General features: G+C 36.3%; 2 protein-coding genes and 1 non-coding gene across 4 annotated transcripts; all 3 read left to right on the top strand.

Annotated features, from left to right (window-relative positions):
• Positions 1-1,048: 1,048 nt before the first annotated feature.
• klf11a (Kruppel like factor 11a) lies at positions 1,049-7,154 on the top strand. Its single transcript, XM_063002324.1, has 4 exons — positions 1,049-1,187; positions 3,857-4,102; positions 4,605-5,505; positions 6,159-7,154. The coding sequence occupies exons 1-4, from the start codon at positions 1,164-1,166 to the stop codon at positions 6,455-6,457; spliced, it is 1,470 nt and encodes a 489-aa protein (XP_062858394.1). The 5' UTR covers positions 1,049-1,163; the 3' UTR covers positions 6,458-7,154.
• A 5,621-nt stretch (positions 7,155-12,775) lies between these two features.
• LOC134320108 (ribonucleoside-diphosphate reductase subunit M2) lies at positions 12,776-19,782 on the top strand. Of its 2 annotated transcripts, none has more exons than XM_063001421.1 (10): positions 12,776-13,004; positions 13,227-13,295; positions 16,453-16,593; positions 16,671-16,787; positions 16,868-17,001; positions 17,250-17,344; positions 17,935-18,068; positions 18,146-18,250; positions 18,340-18,453; positions 19,321-19,782. In XM_063001421.1, exons 1-10 carry the CDS (start codon positions 12,909-12,911, stop codon positions 19,471-19,473), a joined length of 1,158 nt encoding a protein of 385 aa, XP_062857491.1. In that variant the 5' UTR covers positions 12,776-12,908; the 3' UTR covers positions 19,474-19,782. The 2 variants fall into 2 exon arrangements, with proteins under 2 accessions (XP_062857491.1, XP_062857492.1); XM_063001422.1 differs by having other exon boundaries at positions 16,456-16,593.
• On the top strand, positions 17,034-17,173 carry LOC134320972 (small nucleolar RNA SNORD94). The gene has a single exon (XR_010013778.1). It is a non-coding gene; the product is annotated as a small nucleolar RNA SNORD94 (small nucleolar RNA).
• Positions 19,783-25,877: the final 6,095 nt, after the last annotated feature.

The following is a 25,877-nucleotide window of genomic DNA, read 5'->3' on the forward strand; positions in this document are numbered from 1 at the left end:
GTTTTACACACTTTGGTTACATCCATGACAGAAACAGTAGTTACTCATTACACAAGATTCATCAGTTTAGAAGTTCACCGTCAAACACAGTCATAGACAATTTTGTATCTCTAATTCACCTCACTTGCACACCGGAGCTACTGGGGGAAACCCATGCAGACACGGGGAGAACATGCAAACTCCACATGGAAAGGACCCAAACCGCTCTACCTGGGGATCGAACCCCTGACCTGCTTGCTGTGAGGCGACAGTGCTACCCACCGAGCCACCGTGCCGCCCACAAATGCCATTTCATCGGATATTTGACACTAAACTTTCAAACAATATTTATTTAAGGTTAAAATAACATTTAATACTATCACAACATAAATAGGAAACCAAATAGGCATAAGTGACATTTCGGATAAATCCGGAGTCCCCGGGGGAAACCCACGCAGACACGGGGAGAACATGCAAACTCCCCATGGAAAGGACCCAAACCGCCCTACCTTGGGATCAAACCCCTGACCTGCTTGCTGTGAGGCGACAGTGCTACCGACTGCTTAATAATTAATACTTTTAAAATAATTGTTGGTTGAAACGTTATGTAATACAGTTTTGCTTTATAAATTAAATGTCCTATTAAATAGCCTGTTGATTAAACAATCCTGCTTTGTGATATTAAATGTAAATTATATCTATTGTTATTGTGCTGTTTTGTTGTGTCTGGTGCAGGGTGCATACCGGTCTGTGAGCGCGCCAGGCGCGTGCATGGTACGGTACGCTGCAGCGCGCGCTCGCGTTTCCGACCTTTCCCCCAGTTCTCGAGCGCTGGGTTCACCGGGTTTACACTGACACCGCTGACTCCTGCGCCACGCCCCCCAACAGCCACGCACCCTCCCTGGTCCAATCAGGTCCAGAGCACGTCCTGATCACGCGCTGCCTCGTAGCTGATTGGTCGGTCTCTGCTACACCTTTGTTTTTGATTGGTTACATGTTACCACCCGCCAGACGGCTCTGAATTTTGTTTCTGTTTTTTTTTCTGCTCAGTTTCTGGTGCACTCAGCTGAGGTTGCTGTAATAAAGTGGCTCTACTGATGAGTGCGGAGTGTGCTCGGAGTGTGCTCGGAGCTTGCGTTGCTTTCTGATTTCTTACTGCGCTGTTTTGGAAGTTTGTGCTTCGCATGCCGACCTTTGCATCAGGCCAGGTGAGTTAATGAATGTTTTTACTACTGCGTTTCATTTACGCAGTCGGTAATAAAGTTACACTCTGCGTAATCATTCATGTTTTTGTGTGATGTTACACTGATGTCAGTAAACACACACATTCACATAATACAAAATAAAATACAAGCATAAATATGTGCTTTTATGTATGTGTATATATGCTTTTTATGTCAATGTGGAAACAAAAAAACAAATTTTACCTGAATTCGTAAATATTTACTATATATTTTATTTATTTATTAGGGTCTTAACGTCATGTTTTACACACTTTGGTTACATTCATGACAGAACAGGTAGTAACTCATTACACAAGATTCATAAGTTCACAAGTTTAATGTCAAACACAGTTATGGACAATTTTGTATCTCCAGTTCACCTCACTTAAATATGTTTGGATTGTGGGTGGAAACCGGAGCTTCCGTAGGAAACCCACACAGACACTGGGAGAACATGCAAACTCCATGTAATGTATTGTGGTCACTGGGAATCGAACCCATTTTGTTGTGAGGCGAGAGTGCTACCCACTGAGCCCCAGTGCCACCCCAAATGCAAATATATATATATACATACATACAAGCACATATTTATGCTCATATTCTATTTGCATTTGGGCTTTGATATAGTATATGCTGGATATTTAAACACCTGTCGAGCTTTATAACCTTAAGCAACAAATTAACATCATTTTCATAAACTGTGATTGTGTTGTAATCTTGGATTGAAGAACTGTTGCTTGACTTCATTTATTTACTGCTACATTATCAAAATAAGTTAATTATTTACACCACGTTTTACATGCCTTTTGTGCCCATTATAAAACTTTATGCAAGATTTTGTAATTTTTTATGTATTTTGGTCACTTGCATGTTTTACACAGTGATCCATTAATGACAAGTTGAGCATCTTTATATAACAAAGTTGCATCCTTTGTAATCATTGTCAGTACATACAGGTGATTTGACAGTGCGCATGTCTATTTATTGACTGTGTTTTGCATATTCTTGGATGTGTATTTACGTTTGTTTTGCCTTTTTGCTGTGCTTGGAACTGGATACATGAGTTGTACTGTTTAAATTTTCATAATGCTTGTGTGTGCAATCATGGTATATGGTTGGTTGGTTGTTTTGTTTATGCATTTTATCCTTTAAACCCTGTGTACCATATTCATTGAAAGCATTTATGACAATAAAGCATCATCATTAGAACCAAAGTGCGTACAAACCTCAGTCTGCAGCCCTGAAGTGTTTTACTTTGCCCTTTCTTTGTGTAAGCTGTGTCAGAGGAGAATTTAGTACTTCCTTATGTGGGTGTCTACTCTTACTTAACAGAGTTTTGGTTGGAAGCAATCACTCTTCAATCTATTTTTGGGTGATGGGAGGTTTCCAGCAGGCCTGTGGTGTAGAGATGCTGAAGCTCCCGGGCTCTATACTCTCTTTTTGGTTCTTTGTCTGTTTAGGCTGTCTTTGTCTTTGTTTATCTATTCCTGTTAGTGATTTTAGGCAGCTCAGCATCCCTCATCAAAGTGGCATTGTGTCAGTAGATCCAGATAAAGGATTAGTTAAAATAGGTACAAGTTGACACCTGGGAATGCTGTACTGTGTGTTTAAATGTGATGATGCTTCTGAGTCTGTATGGTATGACGTGATGGAGTCATATAATGATATAATACTGAACATCCAAACAGTCATTGACACTTAACAAAGGCATAAGTACAGTAAATGGTTACAGTGCTGCATGATGGTGACCGGATTGAGAGCTGCAGGGAAGGACCATGCAGTAAGAAAATATGATATCATTGTTATGGTATATTAACATAACTGTCAGATAAAAAATGGTACTCTACAGGCATATGAACAATGAACGTAAAGCAGGTACTAATTATGAAGGTACCACCTTTATAACTAGCATTGTGTATTTGAAGATTTGGTTTAAAAGAACTAAAACTGTAAAACCTACCAATTCAGGATAAAATGTTTTATTGTAATAGGTATCTGTTCACAACAAGACCTAAGCACAAACAGGACCTAATAATACTCGGTTGGGGCCCAAAATCATTTAAATTTGTATGCATTTTATTTCTCAACCTGTAAAAACAATTAAGATTAATTTACCATCACACATACCAGTGTGTGTGTATATTCTGATCTGACTGTTTACAACATTCTTGGTGAAATTTCCTTTTTATACATCTTTCAACAATTGGTTGAATAAGTGTTTTTCATGATTTTAATAGGTGCAAATAAGATTATACTTATGGTGCAGTCATTTTACTGTCATCATTAACTAAAGTAAACTAAAACTAGATGGTCGGTTAGTTCCTGTTTGGTCACTTCTTGTTTTTAAAGTACTTTGGACATGTGCCTGAGATGAGTATTTTTAGTTGTTATTGTTTTTTGTAACATCATTGTTATGTACTGTAACAAAGGTAAATCTGTTTCCCTCATTAGATTTCAGATAGCTTCAATTGTGTGTAAATTTTGATTTAAAAATGTGCTAAATTTCTAACAGAATTTACATTCACCCTTAAGGTTCTGTTTATCCTCCTACAATAATTGTGTTTAATTGCTGGGTACTGGCCCTCTCAGTGCAGAGAGTTTTTATCATGATTGTTTTAATCATAAACATGCTTTTCTTTTGTTTTGTGCTGCAGAGCAAGCTTGCGTGCATTTCTGAGGTGACTATGGAGATGAACAGCCTGAACAATGAGAAGCTCAGATCCTCCACTCTGGAGTATCATGACCTGGAGGCAGCGGAAGTGCTGGTGTACATGAGCTCCTGGGTGCAAAGGTCACGCAAGGCTCGTCCGCTTACGCCCACCTCCGACTCCTGCGACTCGGTCAGCCTGCATCCGGAAACTCTGGAGTCTCCCAAAGACCTAGTCTCCCTCTCTTCACTAGTGAGTTTTAGTGAAAGAATTATGTGCTTTTATTGTTTTATTACTACCTGCTGCCTATTTTAACCTTGTATAAATAGAAAAGACTTTAATTATGTTTAATGATGAAAAATAAAATAAGAATATTGTTATGGACTACAAACATTTGGGTACTCAAAAGCAATTTCATATCTCTAGGTATCAACAAATACCAATACTAATCTGATCTTGTCATTCTTACAGTAACCTTTGTGCTTATATAGATAGTTAGTTCTAGATATTACTGTATATATAGAACTGACCTGAACATCCTCCAGCCTGAAGTATTTTGATTTAAAATCAACGTTAAAATAATTAGTCCATGAAAGATGCTTTTTTTTTGTGCATTTTTCTGTGGTCTCAAAGTCTCTGGATCTGCTGCTTACAATAGGAGTGAAACATTTCAAAAAGTCTTTAAATTACCATTTTTAATAACTTTTAAAGTCCATTTTACCCACTAATTTATCTTTCCCTTTTTTTACACCAGTGTATGACCCCGCCGCACAGCCCCAGCTTTGCTGAGACCTCTACAACACCCACCGTCGTGAGCACAACATCTCCTGTGGCAAACACAAGCCTCAAACCCATGTGCCCCATATTGACCAGAGGGGCAGAAACCTCCTGCAGCCTGCAGGCTGACACCAACACGTTCCCAATAACCTCTGTTCCACCACTTCCCTCTGAGCTTCCTGCACAAAGTAGGGCCACCAGTGTTATAAGACATACAGCAGACACATCTGTAGATCACCACATTCCATCCCTTGGCACAGCACATGTGAGACCAGGAATGTCTGAGAGTCCTGTCCATCAGTCTGAAATTATATTAGACTCTGAAACCCAGATCACCATGCTAACTGAAACACAGAACTGTAGTAGTCCACCTACTGCAGAAATAGAGAGCACTGTTCACCCTCTCACCACTACAGCTCCTACCCAAGCCTCTGTCTCTTTGCCTCAGTCTCCTGTAGCCAGCCCTCCTGTTCTGTGCCAGGTATTTCCAGTAAACGGGCAGACCGGAATAATCTCTGCTATTGTTCAGACCCACGTTCAAATGCAGATGGCTGGGCCAAAGCCCATTCTTCCTCAGTCCACTACTTTCTCACGGCCACTTCTTATGAGCCCTTCTGTGGCCCAAGGTACGGTGATGCTTGTAGTTCCTCAGTCTTCGGTGTCTTCAGCCCCACCGTGTCAACAAAATGTTGTCACAGTTGGCAACACTAAGCTCCTCCCATTGGCTCCTGCACCAGTCTACATGCCCTCAGGCCACAGTGGGGCCACTACACATGCTGACTTCTCACGCAGGCGCAACTACGTCTGCAGCTTCCCAGGATGCAAAAAAACCTACTTTAAGAGTTCTCACCTCAAAGCGCATCTAAGAACACATACAGGTTGGTATTTATTCCATACAGTTTTTAAACATGACATGGCTCAGTATAGGCATTACTCATTTGATTAGAAGTGTGCATTTAAATAATTGATTATGTACCACTTACTACACCATTATCATTTTTATTGTGGACCAAACTAACTGCTTTGTCCAAAGTTCCCACCAAATCGGGCATCATTAAAGCATAAATAAAGTTCTTAGAGAAACTGGTAGTATCCTTTGTCATAAAGTTTTCTCAGCTGAAAGGATTATGAGCCCATACAGACAGTTTTAAGTCGTTATTGTGGATCCACTTTGCTGTCAAAATGCACCTTTATTCAACATGGTAGTCAATGTGCTGTTCCCAATTTCCAGTGGGTAGCGTACACAGTTGTTCTATGTAAAAACGCTATAAACATTAGTGTTCTTGATGTATCATGCAGTCTAGGCCCATAATCAGATCAGAACATTGGCTGTATTTTAACATGTAATGGTACTTTAACCGCGACAGCAGCCCACATACAGACTTTGACAAATTTCTAGACCCTGTTGGACTTATTTACAAGTTTAAATAGTTAAATAGAAACAAATAAATCAGTTGTGATGTTATATGCATTCCTTAACAGGAAAACAACTGTAGTACATAATGACTTCTGATGTGTTTCTATTCCTCAGGTGAAAAACCATTCAGTTGTCACTGGGAAGGTTGCGAGAAAAGATTTGCACGCTCTGATGAACTCTCCAGACATCGCCGCACTCACACAGGCGAGAAGAAGTTTGTGTGTCCTGTGTGTGACCGGCGTTTCATGCGAAGCGACCACTTGACCAAGCATGCACGCCGTCACATGACTGCCAAGCGGTCTGCAGCATGGGCCACTGACGTTTCTGACCTCAACAAAATGGCTTCCTCACAGGGTCCATCAACACAGTCTCCCTCAGTCTCCCTCAGTGTACTCGTACCTGCCTCAAACTAGGCCGAACCTCTGGCCAACCATTCACTCACCTCAGGACAATTTTCCACTTTCCAGGGACAAAAATTAAAACCAAGGCTGCTACATATTCATGAACAAAACAAACCAAACTTGCACTGGATTTTCTTCCTACCATGGTCATTTAAAAAAAAAAAAAACTTATTGTTTACTTTTTGTATAAGTTATGTCACATGTATGCACTCCATTTGCCAAAGTCTTTGTCTTGTACATGTTTCTTTATTATATGATGTTGTATATTTGTACATAAATGTAACTATCTATATTAATGTAATATGTATTTAAACATGCATTTATTGACAGTGTAGGAATAAATGTTAAGTTTCTGTAAAGTGAACAGTATTCTTACCTGTGATACTACCTATCTTGCTTTATGTAATATTTAATATGAACATATAAATAAACCATCATGTTTATCTAATACTCTGTTTTATATCTTTAGTAACTGCTTTATTTTGGTCGGGGTCACAGTACGTTTAGAATCAGAAAAAAAAAAATTTGCATTCTTAATAAAAATAACTGGAGATGGAGAATCAACATGATTAGATGGGTAGTAAAACTTTCAGGAATAAAACACTCCTCAAACAGATGATGTGCAGTTTCTACTAAGTATGTACATGTATAGTAGGGAGCCAGTGTCAGTTATGGGATTTCAGTCATTTATTATCTGTGAAAAAATGATTAAAACATACTTTAAAAACATTAAAACATAAATCCAAAACTTTTGTTTTATTATTAATTTGGTTGTGGAAAGAAAATTGCTGTTTAACTTTGTAGTGTCATTTTATGCTGAGGGGGCATTTGTCCAGATAATAAGTGTAATCCGGTAACTACTGAAATAAAAAAAAGTTAAATTGTTTATTAGGTTTATTAGGGTCGTGATGGAAAAACAAAACAGGAGTTAATTGACAAGAAGCTGCTGGAACAGTAAAGAAGAATTTACATTGCCAAGGGCTTCAATGAAAAAGCCACAGATTGTGGAGGAGCTTAAAGCTTGACTAAAGTTTATCACATTGTCTAAAGCAATACAGAAGATGGTTTTTCTTGTACACAACCCTTTTAAAATCATGACTGTGTAAAACTCAGATTTTGTCAAAACTGTTTTAAACTGTTTTGTCAAAATTGTTTTAAACAATAGTGAACATGTTCCTACAAGTGTATTTCAACATTAATTAAAGAATAAATTACAGGAAAAGTGTTTGACACAATCAACTCTTCATACCTTGCAAAACATATTAATTTAAAAATATTGAGGCAGCTAAATAAAGCAAATATGAAAACAATGAATAATACTGATCAAACACTGAATCATGTTATACGAAGCAATACAGTTTCACAATACAGGCCAAGCTAAGTCTCCCCATAGCACCCAGTAACAATCTCCATCCAATCACAGCGCACCGTTCCAAAGCGGTTTGGAGGCGCGACCAATCAGAGACGATAATGAGCTGTTACGGGTTGACTGAGTATATTATAACAATGCAAACAAAGAAAACGAGCAGCACGAATGTTATGGATTCATTTGCACAAATAAAATGCAGATATATTCATGAAATGTGTGTCAATAAAACTAAAACGCTTTATATATAAACTAGAAAACGGATAACAGGTGCAAATTAGGTTTTAAAATAAATCAGCAATGTTATTGTTGGCATTATTAATTACTAAAGTCATGCCGCGAAAACATTAGCAATACAATTAAACTGTATATAAACAAAACGGTTTCTTCAAAATACAACTTCATTATATCGTGTACCAATTCCGTTTTACTTGTTTTGTCATTGGGGCCAAACGAAAAGCGTCTGCGAGGAGATATTCTTTTAAAATTAATAATATATTTTAATATAGTATTGTAGCGTCAGTGGGAGGAGCCGTGGTATCCAGGCTTACCGTCAGCGTGTATCCCAGTGTGGGAGACTGGGTGGCTGCGGTGAGAGCTGGATAGGTAGCTTATATGTTTGTCTGTTATATGGATGTATGTGTGCATGAATGAGTGTACGTCCTAAACCACTGAGAGATCTGCCAAGGGCAGCTCACTCGAGGTCCCGACGCTCGCCTTTCTGCTCGCCGGCGCCACAGTATATTAGTATTAGTATTCTTTGCTAAGCTAATAGCATTAACATCAGCTTTCCTGTATTTTACCCGATAAACGAACATGTTCTGTGTCATCACGGGAAATGTACCAGTGCTCTCAAACCAAAACACCGACCTGCATATCAAGCCGATTGTTTAATTTCGACCGTATAATTTAAAAACAAACGCCAATAAAGTCTGATTCTGTTTACATAAATGTATACATTGCTGGTTATTGTATTTTTTTGTGTGTATTCAGTGCTGACTCACATTGATTAACCAGCACAAATTGTATAATTATGGATGGATGGATGGATGGATGGATGGATAGATAGATAGATAGATAGATAGATAGATAGATAGATAGATAGTAAGTAGACAGACAGACAGACAGACAGACAGACAGACAGACAGACAGACAGACAGATAGATAGATAGTGGACGAATTAGATAGATAGATAGATAGATAGATAGATAGATAGATAGATAGATAGATAGATAGATAGTGGATGGACAGACAGACAGACAGACAGACAGACAGACAGACAGACAGACAGATAGATAGACACTATTTTTCCTGAAGAAAATTATTGTTGTTTTTTTGGAATTGTATGAAACACAGTGACTGTAAGGACTAGTGCGACCTTTTTTAGGCCATTGTTTTTCCTCTAGTGTTTTGCTTTGTCATTAGAAACCAAATCTAAAGTCTACATTTTAAGCCATGCAGACAGTGCATAAAATCAACAGCCTTCAGCAAACATGGTCTTATTCTGTTAATTGGCATTTTTATCTAATTTATTATTATTATGTATTTCTAGATCAATACTATAATTGAACTAAATTGCACTTCACACAATTAAAAACGTTGTCACAGAAATTACGATTATTCATCAAATAAATACCAAAGATTTATTAAGGATCGTTTTTGCATTGTTTCTCATAAAAACAGATCTAATTGTTTCTATTTTTAGACATCGAATAACACAAATGACTTTAGATTATTGTGTGTTTATAAATGCAATATGAATTACTGGGAAAACACAGCACAAACAAAAGAAAAGGTGATGTTAGGTAAGGTAAGAAAGGTTATCTGAGGTATGAAGAACCCTGTGTGATATTTGAGTGAGGCGCGACCCCTGCTGTTTCCACTCTTCACTGTCTGTACACTTCCAAACTTCAAAACGTGCATGATAATGACTGTTTCCTAACAGATGTGCATGTCATGGTCAGTCGTTTAAAAGCTGGTTTGAATACAGCAGATATGATCAGGCATAAAGACCCGAGTGACTTTAATAAGGGCCACCAGTGACAGGTTGGTAAGAGGCCAAGACTCATTGATGCCAGATGGCATGAAGGCTACGGCATCTGTACGAACAAACAAAAAAAGGCTACAGTGGCTCAATTTGCAGATAAGTGTAAAACTTGGGAATTGGGTCAATGTGTTGCAACACAGTGTATTAAACCCTTCTAAGTATGGGGCTGCAAAGTCATACCATACAGTGCTGAAATTGAAGGGCCTGCTGGTAATGGACTTGTACCAGATACAAGGACTCCTTCAGAAGTCTTGTGGAGTCCATGTCTCTGTGGGTCAGAGCTGTTTTGTTAGCATGTTAGGAGGTTGGTCTTAATGCTTTTGCCTGTCAGTGTATATATACACAGTGGATTCAGAAAGAAGACTTTGAATGGCTATAATTGGCTATTAATATTTGTGTTTACTTGTTAGTTATTTTAAGATAAAATAAATTTTCCTTATGTGTCAAACACTGATGTCACACTACAGTATATCTTTAACACTAGTGACAAAGCAGTGCACTAAGCATTCTTTATACTAACAATGTATTTATTTATTTATTAGGATTTTAATGTCATGTTTTACACACTTTTTTACACTCATGACAGAACTGGTTACACAAGATTCATCAGTTCAAGTTTTTAAAGTCAAACACAGTCATGGACAATTTTGTATCTCCAATTCACCTCATTTGTACGTCTTTGGACTGTGGGAGGAAACCGGAGCCCCCGGAGGAAACCCACACAGACACAGGGGGAGAACGTGGCGTGGCGGCCAGTGGCGTTACTAGGAGCTCGTGGGCCCCAGTGCAAAAAAAAGAATTTGGGCCCCCTCAATATATATATTTGTATATATACAGTATATATATATATATATATATATATATATATATATATATATATATATATGTATATATATATATATGCTATATCAGAACGAATTAAAGGTACTCACTCACTTGTAATATTTTACATAACAATAATATTGTAATATAACAATAACAACCTGGCGAGTGCAGCCAATGGGCAGTGCAGTGGGGGGGTTTAGTCCATGTCGTGGAGACACCCCCCCCACCATGGGCACCAGTGCACCTGTCCCCCTTCCCCAGACCCCCCCCCACCATGGGCACCAGTGCACCTGTCCCCCTGCCCCAGACCCCCCCCTCCTCCCGGTAGTTACTAGTTACGCTGGGGGCCCGGACCGCTTCACCTGGGAATTGAACCCAGGACCTTCTTGTGAGGTGAGCCACTGTGCCATCCAATAATAATAATAATAAAAATAATAATAATGATGATAATAATAATAATACAAATGATAATAACAACAACAATAATAATGATCATAATAATAATGGTAATAATACAAATGATAATAACAACAATGATAATAATGATAATAATAATGATAATAATACAAATGATAATAACAACAATAATAATAATGATAATAGTAATGATAATAATAATAATAATAAATGTTTAAGTTCTTTTGTTGTAATTTGGTCTCCTCACCACTTTGTGGCAGTAACCTCTGACCAGTAAATTCCTCAGTGAGCAGGTTTTTCTTGTTTGCGCTTGTTGACTTCGCCTTTGTGTTTGTCCGTACAGGAAGATAATTTTATAACTATAATTTTATATAAATGACTCTGGATTTTATTGGACAGTTATCTTTACATTACGTACATGTATTTTACTATGTATGTATTAAGTGTTTTTGCATGCAGCTGATTGACTCATTCTGGTTAATGAGGATTTTAATGTGTGTGATAGTAGTTTAATGCACTAGTTTAAAAAAAAGCTGTTTTTTGGTTTTATTTTTAAATCTGACACTATAGACTACGATAGAAAAATGTCACGTGTTACATAAGCATGCATGAGAAATATATATGTAGATATATAGATGGTTTTCTGGGCGGGACTGGTGACTGGTGTTTACTTTGTTATTATAAAACTAATGCAGATTTGCACCAGATTGACTTTAATACATGCTATAAATAGAAACTAATGTGATCATGTATTAGTAAAGAAGGATGGCTGTGTGGTTTAAGTGAGTGAATGTGTTACTATTTATTTCTATTTTATTTTTCATTTTGCTATTCATGAATCTGGCGGGAAAGCTTGTCAGGAATGCATTGTTACAGGACTTGGGGGTTTTTAAATAACAAAATTATGCAGTTTGAGTGACTTTATCTTTAAGAAAAACTCAATCGGAAACTAACTAGGTAATACATTCATGTTTATTTAATGCTAGTTGTATTAATAACATTCATTTCCACTTACAGTGCACATTTGTCATTTTAACATCTATTAAATTGTGCATCCAAAGTGTAATACGATTATATATTTCAAGTATTGCAAATATTGTATTTATTTTACCTTTTTTTTGCAGAATAACATACAAACATTAAACTGTATATACTTTGTATGACACATTCCTGTTTCCTGAAATCAAATAAACAATGTTTGTGCAACCTTATTTATAAATGTAAAATAAAAGGAAATAGTAAAAACTAATTCAATGATTTAAAAAGTCAGACTAAATACAAATATAAATAATAAATGTGTTATACAATAATATATAAAATGTATATACTATAATAATGTGTAGTCGTTTACGTGTAGCTTTAAAAACACCGAATAAATAAAACCAAATTAGAAAAGCCTATGTTTAGTACATATCAGTTTCTTACGCGGCTCTTTATTTAATTGTGTGATTATTTAATTAAATAAAATATATATTTACGTAATTTTATGAGTTTAAAATAAGTATCAGCTGAAATCCCTCCAAGCGTTTGAAAATCCCGCGGTTTGCTAGTGACGTTTCAGACTATGATTGGCTCACGAACCTCGACATTTAAATAGCCCACGTTGATTGGCTGAGCTGTTTCAAGCGCCAAGAATCGAATATAAAAGAGAGCAACTCCAACAGTTCCTCACTTTTACCTTTCTTCGTTTAGTAGTTTTTACGTCTTTGTTATTTATTCTCTCCTTTTGTTCTTTTACAGTCTTATTTAGGCTCGCTTTTACTCTCATTCATTTTCTTAGCCTATTTTAAGTCGTTATAAAGATAAAAATGCTGACCACTCGTTCTCCACTGAAAAACAACACCGAGAGTAATATCTCCTCTACTAAGTTTGAAAACATGTCGCTGTGTGACAAAGAAAACACGGTGAGTTTGGAATATTCTACTCTCTTAGAACAGTAAAGTCATTATATTTGATTTTATTATCACATATAGTGTTAAGATGTTTGTTGAATATAACCACACCGCGTAAACTGATGTAGTGAAGTGTTGATTAATTAGACTCGTGTTAATAATGTTGTAATATTAAACTAATACTGAGATAAAAGTCTCTCCATGATGGTAATTTTTATGTGTATTTTTATGCAGCCGCCCAGTTTGAACACGACCCGGATTCTGGCTTCTAAAACCGCGCGCAAAATCTTTGACGATGCTGAAGTAAGTGGATCTTTACACTGTCTAAACTACTAGATTATAAACTAGTGTCTAAACTACTAGATTATAAACTAGTGTCTAAACTACTAGATTATAAACTAGTGTCTAAACTAATAGCTTATAAACTAGTGTCTAAACTACTAGATTATAAACTAGTGTCTAAACTACTAGATTATAAACTAGTGTCTAAACTACTAGATTATAAACTAGTGTCTAAACTAATAGCTTATAAACTAGTGTCTAAACTACTAGATTATAAACTAGTGTCTAAACTACTAGATTATAAACTAGTGTCTAAACTACTAGATTATAAACTAGTGTCTAAACTACTAGATTATAAACTAGTGTCTAAACTACTAGATTATAAACTAGTGTCTAAACTAATAGCTTATAAACTAGTGTCTAAACTAATAGCTTATAAACTAGTGTCTAAACTAATAGATTATAAACTAGTGTCTAAACTAATAGATTATAAACTAGTGTCTAAACTAATAGCTTATAAACTAGTGTCTAAACTACTAGATTATAAACTAGTGTCTAAACTACTAGATTATAAACTAGTGTCTAAACTACTAGATTATAAACTAGTGTCTAAACTACTAGATTATAAACTAGTGTCTAAACTAATAGCTTATAAACTAGTGTCTAAACTAATAGCTTATAAACTAGTGTCTAAACTAATAGATTATAAACTAGTGTCTAAACTAATAGATTATAAACTAGTGTCTAAACTACTAGATTATAAACTAGTGTCTAAACTACTAGATTATAAACTAGTGTCTAAACTACTAGATTATAAACTAGTGTCTAAACTAATAGCTTATAAACTAGTGTCTAAACTAATAGATTATAAACTAGTGTCTAAACTAATAGATTATAAACTAGTGTCTAAACTAATAGCTTATAAACTAGTGTCTAAACTACTAGATTATAAACTAGTGTCTAAACTACTAGATTATAAACTAGTGTCTAAACTAATAGCTTATAAACTAGTGTCTAAACTAATAGCTTATAAACTAGTGTCTAAACTAATAGATTATAAACTAGTGTCTAAACTAATAGATTATAAACTAGTGTCTAAACTAATAGATTATAAACTAGTGTCTAAACTAATAGATTATAAACTAGTGTCTAAACTAATAGATTATAAACTAGTGTCTAAACTAATAGATTATAAACTAGTGTCTAAACTACAATGATATAAATTACTAGAATATAAACTAGTGTCTAAACTACTAGAATATGAACTACTAGAGTATAAACTAGTGTCTACAATTATATGAATGACTAGAGTATAAACTAGTGTCTAAACTACAAGGGTATAAACTATTAGAATATAAACTAGTGTCTAAACTACAATGATATAAATTACTAGGGTATAAACTAGGGTCTAAACTAGTAGCAACCAGAAGCATATTTACACTAAATCTAAATGTATATGCGTGTGTAGTTTATTTATATATGTGTATATATAGATATGTATATGCGTGTATACAGTTTTTATGTGTATGTATTTAGATTTGTATATAATAATCACAACTCTCCTAGCATTGTGTTGCACAGTACATGTTCAGTACTTTCAGTTCTTGCACAACTACTTTTTCAACTTTTGCACACTTGATTCACTTTAAATTGCTTCTATTAAAAAAAAAAAAAAAAAAAAAAATTTATACATTTTTGCCTATTTTTTGTAATTACTAATGTGGCCAAGCAGTCACTAAAGCATTTCACTGCCAGTTATACTGTGTATGACCTGTGTGGCAAATAAACCTTGATTTGATTTTACATTTAACACAATGTTATGAGTAATACAGGTCTCATTTTGTCTAATCTAATTGTTTAAAATTGCAATTATATATAAATACAAGAGGGTTGTGTCCCAAACCGCAAACTCCTGCAGTGTATTGTTTATATAGCTTTAGTAGCTCTATTGATGGCGTTGCTATTTTGGTATTTCATTTTAGCATCTGCTCTGAAGTTTAAGGCGCCACTTGTCCTTTCTCCAATTCTTACGATATTTGTACAAATGAAGTGATTAGTCGAAGTCTGTTTGAGGCAATGCTAATGAGCACCGACGTGTTTAAAGGGAGGGAACCTTTGAACAGCTGTTTTTTTGGCGCGGGTTAAGCTAACATGCTAACCGGTTAGCCTATTGTGCAAATACAATGTTACACAATAAACAAGACCAACGATGCTAATTCAGCACAGACTTTCAACAATCTGCTGCTACGTGTTATACTATACTTTGCATTAATGTGTTCCTATTTCTAAACAATGAACAGACTTTCTGAACTCGTCCAATACAATATAAATAATTAGTGCAATGAAAAATAATATTAAATTGAATAATGGTGTAGTTAAGTGCCAGCACATCGGTCCTATTACTTTATGTACAATAAGTGGTTTGCTTTCCTGTGATTTTATGTCATCTATGTAGGAGTAAACAAACATGGGTAATACAACCTTAAACCATGGGCAATATCTGCATCTGGTAATTACCCATCTTAATTGGCACAGCTTTTGAGCTTCATTGACTTCTACAATTGATTTGTATGTTACAGTTTTGTATAGGGTTATAGATATTTTATGGGAGATGCTGTCAGACCATCATATGTCCAAGAGACCCTGCTAACTACCAACTTAAATTTTAAAATTCATGTACAAAATGGTTTAAATAACCTGAACATGCGTATGTATAAACTTGGGCTTACAACACTGCAATTACCGTGATCTGAATCCCTATACATTGGCAGTGCTACTACACATGTACCTTTTAGTAGGGGTGAAAGTCCCAGCCCTCAGTGTTTATACAGGTTTAGAGCTTTGTTTATAGATCTAGCAGACAAGCAAAAATGTTAAGTGGAAGATTAGGATCTGTGTTTGCTGTCTAACAGGCTATTGTCATAAATTGTATCACTTAAGTGAAATGCACTAACTACAAATTGGTGAAACTAGGTTGGTTGTGCTTCTAGTTTTTGTAATTTTATTGCTAACATTCATAAATTAATGAAGTTCTATGATTGTTTAGCTAAGGGGTCTTAAGGAGACATTGTATTTGAGAAGCTTCTGATGAGTTTTAAAAACTTAAATTGTGAACCATGTTGTATAATTTAAAATCCTACACTGGTTGTCTAAACACTTTTTTTCCCTCGTCACTTAGCAGAAACCAAAGAACTCCAGCTTACAAGAGGAGCCTCTTCTAAAGGACAACCCACGCCGCTTTGTCATCTTCCCTATTCAGTACCATGACATCTGGCAGATGTACAAGAAGGCCGAAGCATCATTCTGGACTGCTGAAGAGGCATGTACTCCTTACCTATGGTATTTAATGACCTTAAATTGCAGAGATCCTTTCTAAATGGTTTCGTTTCCCTGCAGGTTGACCTGTCTAAAGACATTCAGCACTGGGAGTCTCTGAAAGACGAGGAGCGATATTTCATTTCTCATGTCTTGGCATTCTTTGCTGCAAGTGATGGCATCGTCAATGAGAATTTGGTGAGTTGAGTTGCTGCGAGTGCATCTGTTCTTTAAAACATGGTTTTGAAACTTTTTCTAACTGCATTGTTTACCACTAGGTGGAGCGCTTTACTCAGGAGGTCCAGGTCACTGAAGCACGCTGCTTTTATGGTTTCCAAATTGCCATGGAGAACATTCATTCAGAGATGTACAGCCTTCTTATTAACACGTACATCAAAGATCACCAGGAGAGGTGAGTCCTGTGAATTTTCTGGACTGAATGAATGGGCAGTGATGAGCTGCGCAGGGGTACGGACCTCAGCTGATAATGGGGGCTGAGTGCTGGTGTCTAACCTCAGTTCAGTCGGCATGTGGTCAACTGACTGAGGGATGCCGGCATGAACAAGTCGCATGTACTGAGCCCACCCTTTCAAGTGAAAGTCTGTTCATTTGTGTGATGTAAATACTTGTGTGTTTAAAACCATCTTGTGTTTTGTATAGGGAGTATCTCTTCAATGCCATTGAGACTCTTCCATGTGTCAAGAAGAAGGCTGACTGGGCCATCAACTGGATTGGAAACAAAGATGCTCAATATGGTAAATGACACTTGTTAATTACTTAGATTTTAATATATAGACCACCACATGCAGACTGTTTTAATATTGAAGTGTTCTGGTTTGCCAGACTGTTGACAATATTCAATTTGGTTTCTTGTGACTGCACTGTAGCAATATAGCAAGCAACAACATGCTAGATTTAGCCACAGTGTGTCTCTCTCAATTCTGAAACTAAATGGTTAAAGCTGTATGACTTGTGTTCTGGGGCTGTAGCAGCATCAAAATCTGAAAGGTCAATCTTTACAGCCCACTGTGCTTTAGAAACAACAAGCAACTCCTTTATACAATTTTTCTTAACTAATAAATAGATGGGTAGATATTTATCCTGAGGGAAATGATTGGCCTCCAGTAGTTAAACAAGCAAAATAAGTAATAAAAATGCATAAATATAAGTAAGGTGTTTGACTGAGGAAGTAGAATTTTATAAAATATAGATATTTTCATTCCTTTATTTATTAATATATGTATATATCAAAGAGCAATATGTAGGCTTGGATATGGTGGTGCAAATGTCTTGGTTTGAGTTTACTTTGATTTAGTTAACATGTAATGTCCCTTGTGTTCTTTAGGTGAGCGAGTGGTTGCCTTTGCTGCTGTAGAGGGAATCTTCTTTTCAGGCTCTTTTGCTGCTATTTTCTGGATGAAGAAGAGGGGTCTTATGCCAGGCCTTACCTTCTCCAATGAGCTGATCAGCAGAGATGAGGTAGCTACATCTAGCAACCAAAACAATTGACACATTAATGTTTGTACAGTGATCTAATTCCAGTCTTGTTGTTTCAGGGTCTTCACTGTGACTTCGCCTGTTTAATGTTCAAGCACTTGGTAAACAAGCCGTCAGAATTGACAGTTAAGAAGATTATTATGAACGCAGTTGAAATCGAGCAGGTAATTCGGACTATCCAGTTAGTGTATGTATACAATGATTCTTGTGTTGCTGTGGTGAATCTGACCTTTTGATCTCCATCTGTCTTTAGGAGTTCCTGACTGAGGCTTTGCCAGTGAAGCTGATTGGCATGAACTGTGACTTGATGAAGCAATACATTGAATTTGTGGCTGACAGGCTGATGTTGGAGCTGGGCTTCAACAAGGTAAGAAATCAATCTTTATTTAATCTTAAATAAAATAAAAAGCAAGACACTTAAGAAAAAGGAAGCAAGCAAATGTAATTGAAGCAGCAAGTTGATGAGCATGATTTAGTACAAATGCTAAGCAACAACTTTAGTGTAAGGCTCATTGTACCCATCTAGGGATGCTCTAGTGCTGCAGTGGTCTTGACATTAAAACGCCGCTGCAGTGTTTAAACGTGCAAGTTTGAATCTCGGCAGAGTGTCTAACCTCACCTGGTGCTCGCACAACAGTTGACTGTTTAACAGAATACCTTTGTCATATATACATGTACAATACTTATTGTTTTCTTAAAATCTGGGGTCAGAGTGCAGGGTCAGCCATTGTATGGCACCCCTGCAGTAGTGAGGGTTAAGGGCCCAACAGTGGCTGCATGGCAGAGCTGCAATCCAAACTCAACCATTCAGTTAATAGGCCAGAGCTCTACCCACTCTGCTAACACTGTTCCAAACAAAGTGAGGGAAGGTCAGTGTTTCTGTTGCGGTATGCGGTCTTCAAGACTGGTCTGTGTCCCTGTGCGAGTTTGTGGTGGGGTTACATTGAGCTTAGCATTGCTTGTGTTAATTGAATGGTCAGGGAGGAGTGGTGGCAAAGAGTACTTTGTCTTATGTAGGCCTTCATATAGTACTTGTGGTTTAAAGGTGCACTGGATCTTGTGCAAATATGATTTGGTTCTGTAATTAAGCAGATAACTTCTAACACTCAAAGATGTTCAGATGCATTTATATTTAATGATGCTACAGACTTGTCTATATTGCCCCCTAGTTTGTTCACCTAGTATGTATACATTTCATGTTTTACTCATGTGTTTATACTTGTTTCTTTTGCAGATTTACAGAGTAGAAAACCCATTCGATTTTATGGAAAACATTTCCTTGGAGGGAAAGACGAACTTCTTTGAGAAGCGAGTGGGAGAGTATCAGCGCATGGGGGTTATGTCTGGTTCCACAAATAACACCTTCAGACTTGATGCTGACTTCTAAACCCATAACTAATAAATGAACACTTACATGAAATCACACTTGAAACTGGTTCCTGGACCGTCATACATTCCCACTCAGCAGGACTGTTGTCTGTATTGTAAATGTTGAACAGGGAGGGTTATGTGGGTAAGGTTGCAAATGCAGTTGTTGGGTGCTTTTTGTTTTATAAAGTAATGAGCAACTGGTGTTAGCATATTTATATATTGTACAGATTACATATTTTCTGTTTTTAAATGTTTTTTTTTCTGGTTTTGTATAATTTGTTCTGCTGTTGTCTGTAAATAAATTTTTGATGGAAAAATAAGTAAATGTTGGTCTCTTACTATAGCCAGTATTACCATATTTATTAGTTTAGTTTAATGCATGAACTTGGCTGTACTTAAGGTTTTTAGGGTCCCAGTATAGGTTGACTAACCCCTTGTCCAGCAGGGATTTTTCCCTCCCCCTTCTACTTCATACGTTACAGCACCATGTAACCAATAACATGCTACATCCCCTCAAACACGAGTAGGTCCTGGGTTCGATCCCCAGGTGGGGCGGTCTTGGTCCTTTCTGTGGAGTTTGCATGTTCTCCCCGTGTCTGAGTGGGTTTACTTTGGGTGCTACAGTTTCCTCCCACAGTCTAAAGATGTGCAAGTGAGGTGAATTTGGAGATAGTAAATTGTCCATGACTGATTATAACCTTGTTGATGACTCTTGTGTAACGAGTAACTACCGTTTCTGTCGCTGATGTAACTGACGGGTGTAAAACATGACATTAAAATCCTAATAAACGAACAGCATGTCTCTGTATTGAGGCAGGGCATAATAGCAGCTTGTATAATAAAAAAATAGCCGTTTTTCCTCATACTACAAGCTTCCTAAAGGCTTTTAGAAATACATTCAACAGCCAACATTTTTCACATTTTGTGCCAATTCTTTAACAGTTAATAAGCAAAATTGCTCATGGTAATCCTGACCTTTTTCTATAGTTTTGTGTAAACAATGGAGGAAGCATCAGACCCAAGCACATTAAGGTGACAGGGTGACGATGGCTCTGGAACAAAACGTCTCGGACATGATTTGTAGCCACTGTGGAGTATGTACAATGATCCAGGTCATCAATCAAATTAGAATAGACATGCTAAAAAAGTAAAAATACAATTAATAACTAAAACTAAAATATACTCCAAATCTGTTATAAAATCAGATATAAATTGACACAGTTGGTTTCCTGCAGGCACAGGGTTTATAGAGCTTTTTGCAGTGGCTAAAGTTAAAGTTGCTCTGTTAACGTATTGAATTCCTGTCTAACTATTTAGGACAACCTTATTTTAGTACTGTTAACCAGTAGACCTGCCAATAAAGCATCATGCCTTTAATAATAGTGTTGACACATATTAGGTGTATGTATGGTAAGTTATTTATAAAATCTAGCTATTGTTCCACTTTAAGGGTGCTTGCAGGTCATTGAAATGCATTTTGTCTAAACTTGTATCAAGGACCTGGTATTTATATTATTTTTACATTACAAACTTCAGGCTATAATTTCATATTATGGATTTTATAGTTCTTTAATGTCATCAGGATGAAAAAGGTATATACATTGTACAAACAGATCATACTGTTCTGTGGAACATTTTAAATGTGTTTGAACTGGTCAAATCTCACATGCATAAAAGCTTTAATGAAACTGAATAATTCTTATATGGTATTATCAGTATTCACTAATTTCCTTTGTAGCCAGCTGATTTTAAAGAGCTGTTTATTTTTTTAGTGTTCCCTTACAAAAATATTTTACATTTATTCTTAAGCTCTAGGGTTAAACATGTCTGATGCCATTGGTTGTTATTTAAGAAATTAGGTAGGAGTTTTATGGCTGCCTTACATAATAAAAAGTGAATTCTTAAATTACTTTAAAGGTGAAAACTAAACTTAAATTTGCAGTGGACAGTTTTAGACTCGCAGAACTCAGTCTTCGCCTGCGATGTTTTCCCTGTGTTTGGGTTTTTATGGGTACTTCAATTTCAATCACCTCACAAAAACATAGCATACAATTGAATGGAATTGCTTTTAATTGCCTCTAAGTGTAAATAGATTTAATAGATAAGTGCATGTTTGATGCCATGTGATTAACACAATGTCCACAGTGTATTCCCACCTTATGCCCAGTGATTCCAGTTGAAGCCAGGTCTACCTCACTACCCACCAGACTATGATAAAATGATTATGAAAAATGAATGAATCAGAGCCCTGGTATAATTTAAATTTGACCTTTTAGGTCTAATTTACTTGACTAGGTTTGATCAATAGTTGATAAATGGTTTACCTAGTTCACAACAGACCACCCACACTACAGACAAACAGTACAGATTAAATGCTGTAGATACAATAGCAGTAAAGTGTGAAAGTTTTCTCGTACAGTGAACAGGGACACGGAAACTTCCTTCATATATTAATAGCTGTTGTTATCTGAGGCACTTCTGATATGAGCTGAAGCATCCAGCCTTTCCCCCTACCTTAGGTTTATCAACACACTGCACAAAATAGTGTGAACTTTCACTTGGGTAAATTAAATCTATAAACATTCATTTCTTTTATACAAACAGTTGTGTTGTTTTTACATTACAAGTCTCAGCTAAATTATATGAAATTGTGCATTGTAGTTTTTAGATATTGAACAGTATGTCTTAAAATACTGTTTTTTTGCATCAGAGGTTATTTTAATGTAGTTTTTAATGCAGTTGTGATTTAAATAATCCATCAGTTAATTTATTCATTTAATAACCTTTATCCAGAACTACCATGAAACACTGGAGTAAGGCAGAAACAGAACCAAACAGGGTGCCAGTCTATCTTAGGGCACCCAGACCCATGGTTACTTTCTGTAATTAAAATTAAGATAATTATATTTTGTTAGACTGAATTTAATTTAATTAGACTGAAAAGTGTAATAGTCTAAATAAAAAGTAAACATTTCAGTAAATCAGTGGACTAAATGTATTTAGGTGATTTTATTAAAAAAAAACAACATTATTTTATTTTTCCCCAATTAATTCATTCTCACTAAACCCCTTCATCCTGATCAGGGTTTTTGTGGGACTGGTATCATACATAAAAAAGACAACACACTTTATTTACTCACACCTAGGGGTAATTTAGAGCAGCTGTAGAACAGCTGACCAACTGTGTCAATTTATATCTGATTTTATAACAGATTTGGAGTATATTTTAGTTTTATTTAGCTTCAGTTTTTGTTATTAATTGTATTTTTACTTTTTTAACATGTCTATTCTAATTTGATTGATGACCTGGATCATTGTACATACTCCACAGTGGCTACAAATCATGTCCGAGACGTTTTGTTCCAGAGCCATTGTCACCCTGTGTGCTGTAAATGACTGTAGCGGGTGAATAAGAAAGAAGAATATTTTTATGGGTATCACTGATTAGCATGCCTGTCATCATTGTGCCATCCTGAAGTTTATGATGTGGCTGACAGCTGCTTTAGCTGATGCACTGTCACACACAATAGATCTCACTGACATACAGCTCTGAGACAATTTAGAAACCAGCTAGTGAACCAGCAGAAATGCTTTTTTTAATAACAGGAGTTAAGGACAGAGCTGACTGAAAATTCTTACAATTATGTACATAGGTTATTGATTACTGATCCATGACTATAAAAACTATTGTTAGAACTTTTGAACCTTTGTTTTTACATGATACAGAAATCTTAAAGTGTACTTGACAAAATTGCTGGGTAAAGGTAACATACTGCTGACTTGTGCAGATATAAGCCTGTTTTTTAACCTTATAGAAATTGCATTAGCATACAACCACTACAAGCCATCATCCCAAAACATTTACCTGTAGAGATGAAATAATAGAAAATCTGTTTATCAGAAATTCACTTAAAATGGTAATTTAAAGAGAGTAACATTGCACTTAATAACTTTTTATGCCAAAACATTATTTTAATTTTATATAGTTTTTTAAAATACATTTCATATAGTTTTATAATAAAAAAATGCTCACAACATTAAGGGAACACGAATATCACAAATCAGATCTTGATGAAAGAATGAAGATGAAAATCTTTACTGATATAAACTGTGTAATTTGTTGAGAACAAAGTGATAAAATTACGTCAAACATTAAAGTAAAAAAACTGAAATGACATGATGATCCAATTTGCATGAACTTCATTGTGGCAACTCATTATGTGGCTCAGTAGTGTGTACGGCACCCATATGCTTGTACGCACTCCCCGATGGCAGGTGCCCTGGAGGATCTTCTCTCAGACCTGGATCAGGGCATCAGTGAGCTTCTGGACAGTCTGAGGCGCTACTTTGTGGAGTCAGACACACTCATAGGTTTGGGAAATGTGAGGGCCAATCAATGGCAAAAATGTCTTTGTCATCCAGGAACTGCCTACACACTCTGGTCACATGAGGCCGGGCATTGTCCTGCACCAGGAGGAACCCAGGGGCCAGTGCACCATTCTATAGTCTAACAATGGCAAATTACTTATTGATTATTCCATGTATAGCTGCGGTTTGAGTGTGTAAATGTGTATTTGTGTTTCTGCCCTGTGATAGCCTGGCAACCTGCCCAGGGTGTTTTGCCCTATGAATCAGATCCACCACGACCCTGACCAGGTAATAGCAGTGGTAAACAGACAATTAATGAATGTATAGTGTTTATTTATGTTATAAGAAGATAAACAGTTTCAGAAATCATTACAATCCCAGGACTGCAGTCACACATGTCTCTTTTGACCTCAACTGCAAATCAGAGTTTTGGATTAAACTTCTTCACATCATATATTTATAATAGGGAAAAAGGTTAACATGTTTTACAGGACCTAAACACAAAATCCTTAAACACAAAATAAATATATCCACATCCCATAACACAAATAAAAATCAACATGTCATGTTAGGCTAGATTTCATTTTAAACCCATAAAGACTGGAGAACTTTGTTTAATTTTAAATGCTTAAATGCTTTTTGTCATAGATATTGTTACTGTTGCTGTGTTGTTACTTTGGTACATTCATCTATGTTAGTCTTTTCTTTGTTAAATGATTCAGAATGCCTGGTTTATTTGACCAAATTCCAGAACAGTTCTTAGACCTCTATAAAGGTTTTCTTTTTTTGGGTATAGGATTAAGTGCTAATTCCTGTTTGGTGTTTTCCAACATACATTTAATTAGTCGAATGGAGATTCTGTAAAAAATGTCACCCCACTTATTTGTAACCCTGGTTCAAAACAGCTTGGTCAACAAAGCACAGCCTCTAACACCAGAGTTTAAAAACCATTTGTCACTAACAACTGCGGCCTTGCAGATTAGAGCCTCGTCAAGCAGCGAGAGCAGCTGTTTTAAACAGGCAAATCTCACAGTCCCCTGCATGCCCTTTTAAGGATATCAGAGTCTCCAAAAGCACTAGAGTTGGTTAGCTTTTTCGTGTCATCGCAGGGCACTCCATCTCTAGAACAAGGACTAGTGAGCTTTAAATAGTTTACTGCCTAGTATACAAACCCAAGAGCCCACATTATTCATCTGTTTTTACATATACTGCAAACATTTAACTCACTCACATAGTTTCAACATACATTTGTACTGTCTCATTATTCTATCACTGATTTCACTTACAAGGTATTTATGTTCACTGTATTTCAGTTTACTGAATAATGTATGTACATAACGATAACAGATGTTGTACTCCAATATTATTAATTATTTTAAGCAACATGATTGATGTGGGCCGACATGGTCTCCAAAACATGCATTTTGTCTCACAGCAAGAAGCGTCTGGGTTCAATTACCCTGCTGGGCTGCCAGGGTAATTTCTGTGTGGAGTTCACATGCCCTGTGTCTGCGTGGGTTTCCTTCGGGTGCTCCGGTTACATTTTATAAGTCCCCCTGTGATGGACTGGCAACCTGTTTGGGGTGTTTTCTGTCCTTAGCTCAATAAATCAAACCCACTGCAACCCTGACCAGGATAAAGCAATGATAAAACAGGCAATGGATTAATGTATGAATGAATGAATGAATGATTGATGTGTTTAGATTGATGTATTAATTCACTTTTCCTGACAGCTTTTTCTGTTTGGGGTGCTAGTACATATAATATAGGACAACAGGTTTACACAGCTTCTTTCCGGATGCAGTCAGACTGCTAAATTGCTCCACCCCTCATGTACTGTCTACGCACCAGTTACCTTAAACACCTGTGACCTGGTGCTGCCTTTTTCTGCTGCTATACTTTGAATCGTGCACTTTAGATCCGCATAAAGCTGCTGTAGTTCCTGTGCAATACTTGAATGTAAATGTAAATATTTAAAATTCCTATCTTAGTTATTTCTTCTAGTTTTTAAGTCTTAAGTTTTATTTTTACTAAACATAGTTTCTCTTGTTA

The sequence above is a fragment of the Trichomycterus rosablanca genome, chromosome 9 (assembly GCF_030014385.1).
Source record: "Trichomycterus rosablanca isolate fTriRos1 chromosome 9, fTriRos1.hap1, whole genome shotgun sequence".
NCBI lineage: Eukaryota > Metazoa > Chordata > Actinopteri > Siluriformes > Trichomycteridae > Trichomycterus > Trichomycterus rosablanca.

What these genes read in the sequence shown, in the direction of transcription:
- LOC134320108 (XM_063001421.1), top strand. Translation starts at nt 12,909, where the DNA reads ATGCTGACCACTCGTTCTCCACTGAAAAACAACACCGAGAGTAATATC. An exon ending in AAATCTTTGACGATGCTGAA is followed by an intron (nt 13,296 to 16,452) that starts GTAAGTGGATCT and finishes CTCGTCACTTAG; the next exon opens with CAGAAACCAAAGAACTCCAG. An exon ending in ACGCAGTTGAAATCGAGCAG is followed by an intron (nt 18,251 to 18,339) that starts GTAATTCGGACT and finishes ATCTGTCTTTAG; the next exon opens with GAGTTCCTGACTGAGGCTTT.
- klf11a (XM_063002324.1), top strand. Translation starts at nt 1,164, where the DNA reads ATGCCGACCTTTGCATCAGGCCAG. An exon ending in CGACCTTTGCATCAGGCCAG is followed by an intron (nt 1,188 to 3,856) that starts GTGAGTTAATGA and finishes TTTGTGCTGCAG; the next exon opens with AGCAAGCTTGCGTGCATTTC. An exon ending in TAGTCTCCCTCTCTTCACTA is followed by an intron (nt 4,103 to 4,604) that starts GTGAGTTTTAGT and finishes TTTTTACACCAG; the next exon opens with TGTATGACCCCGCCGCACAG.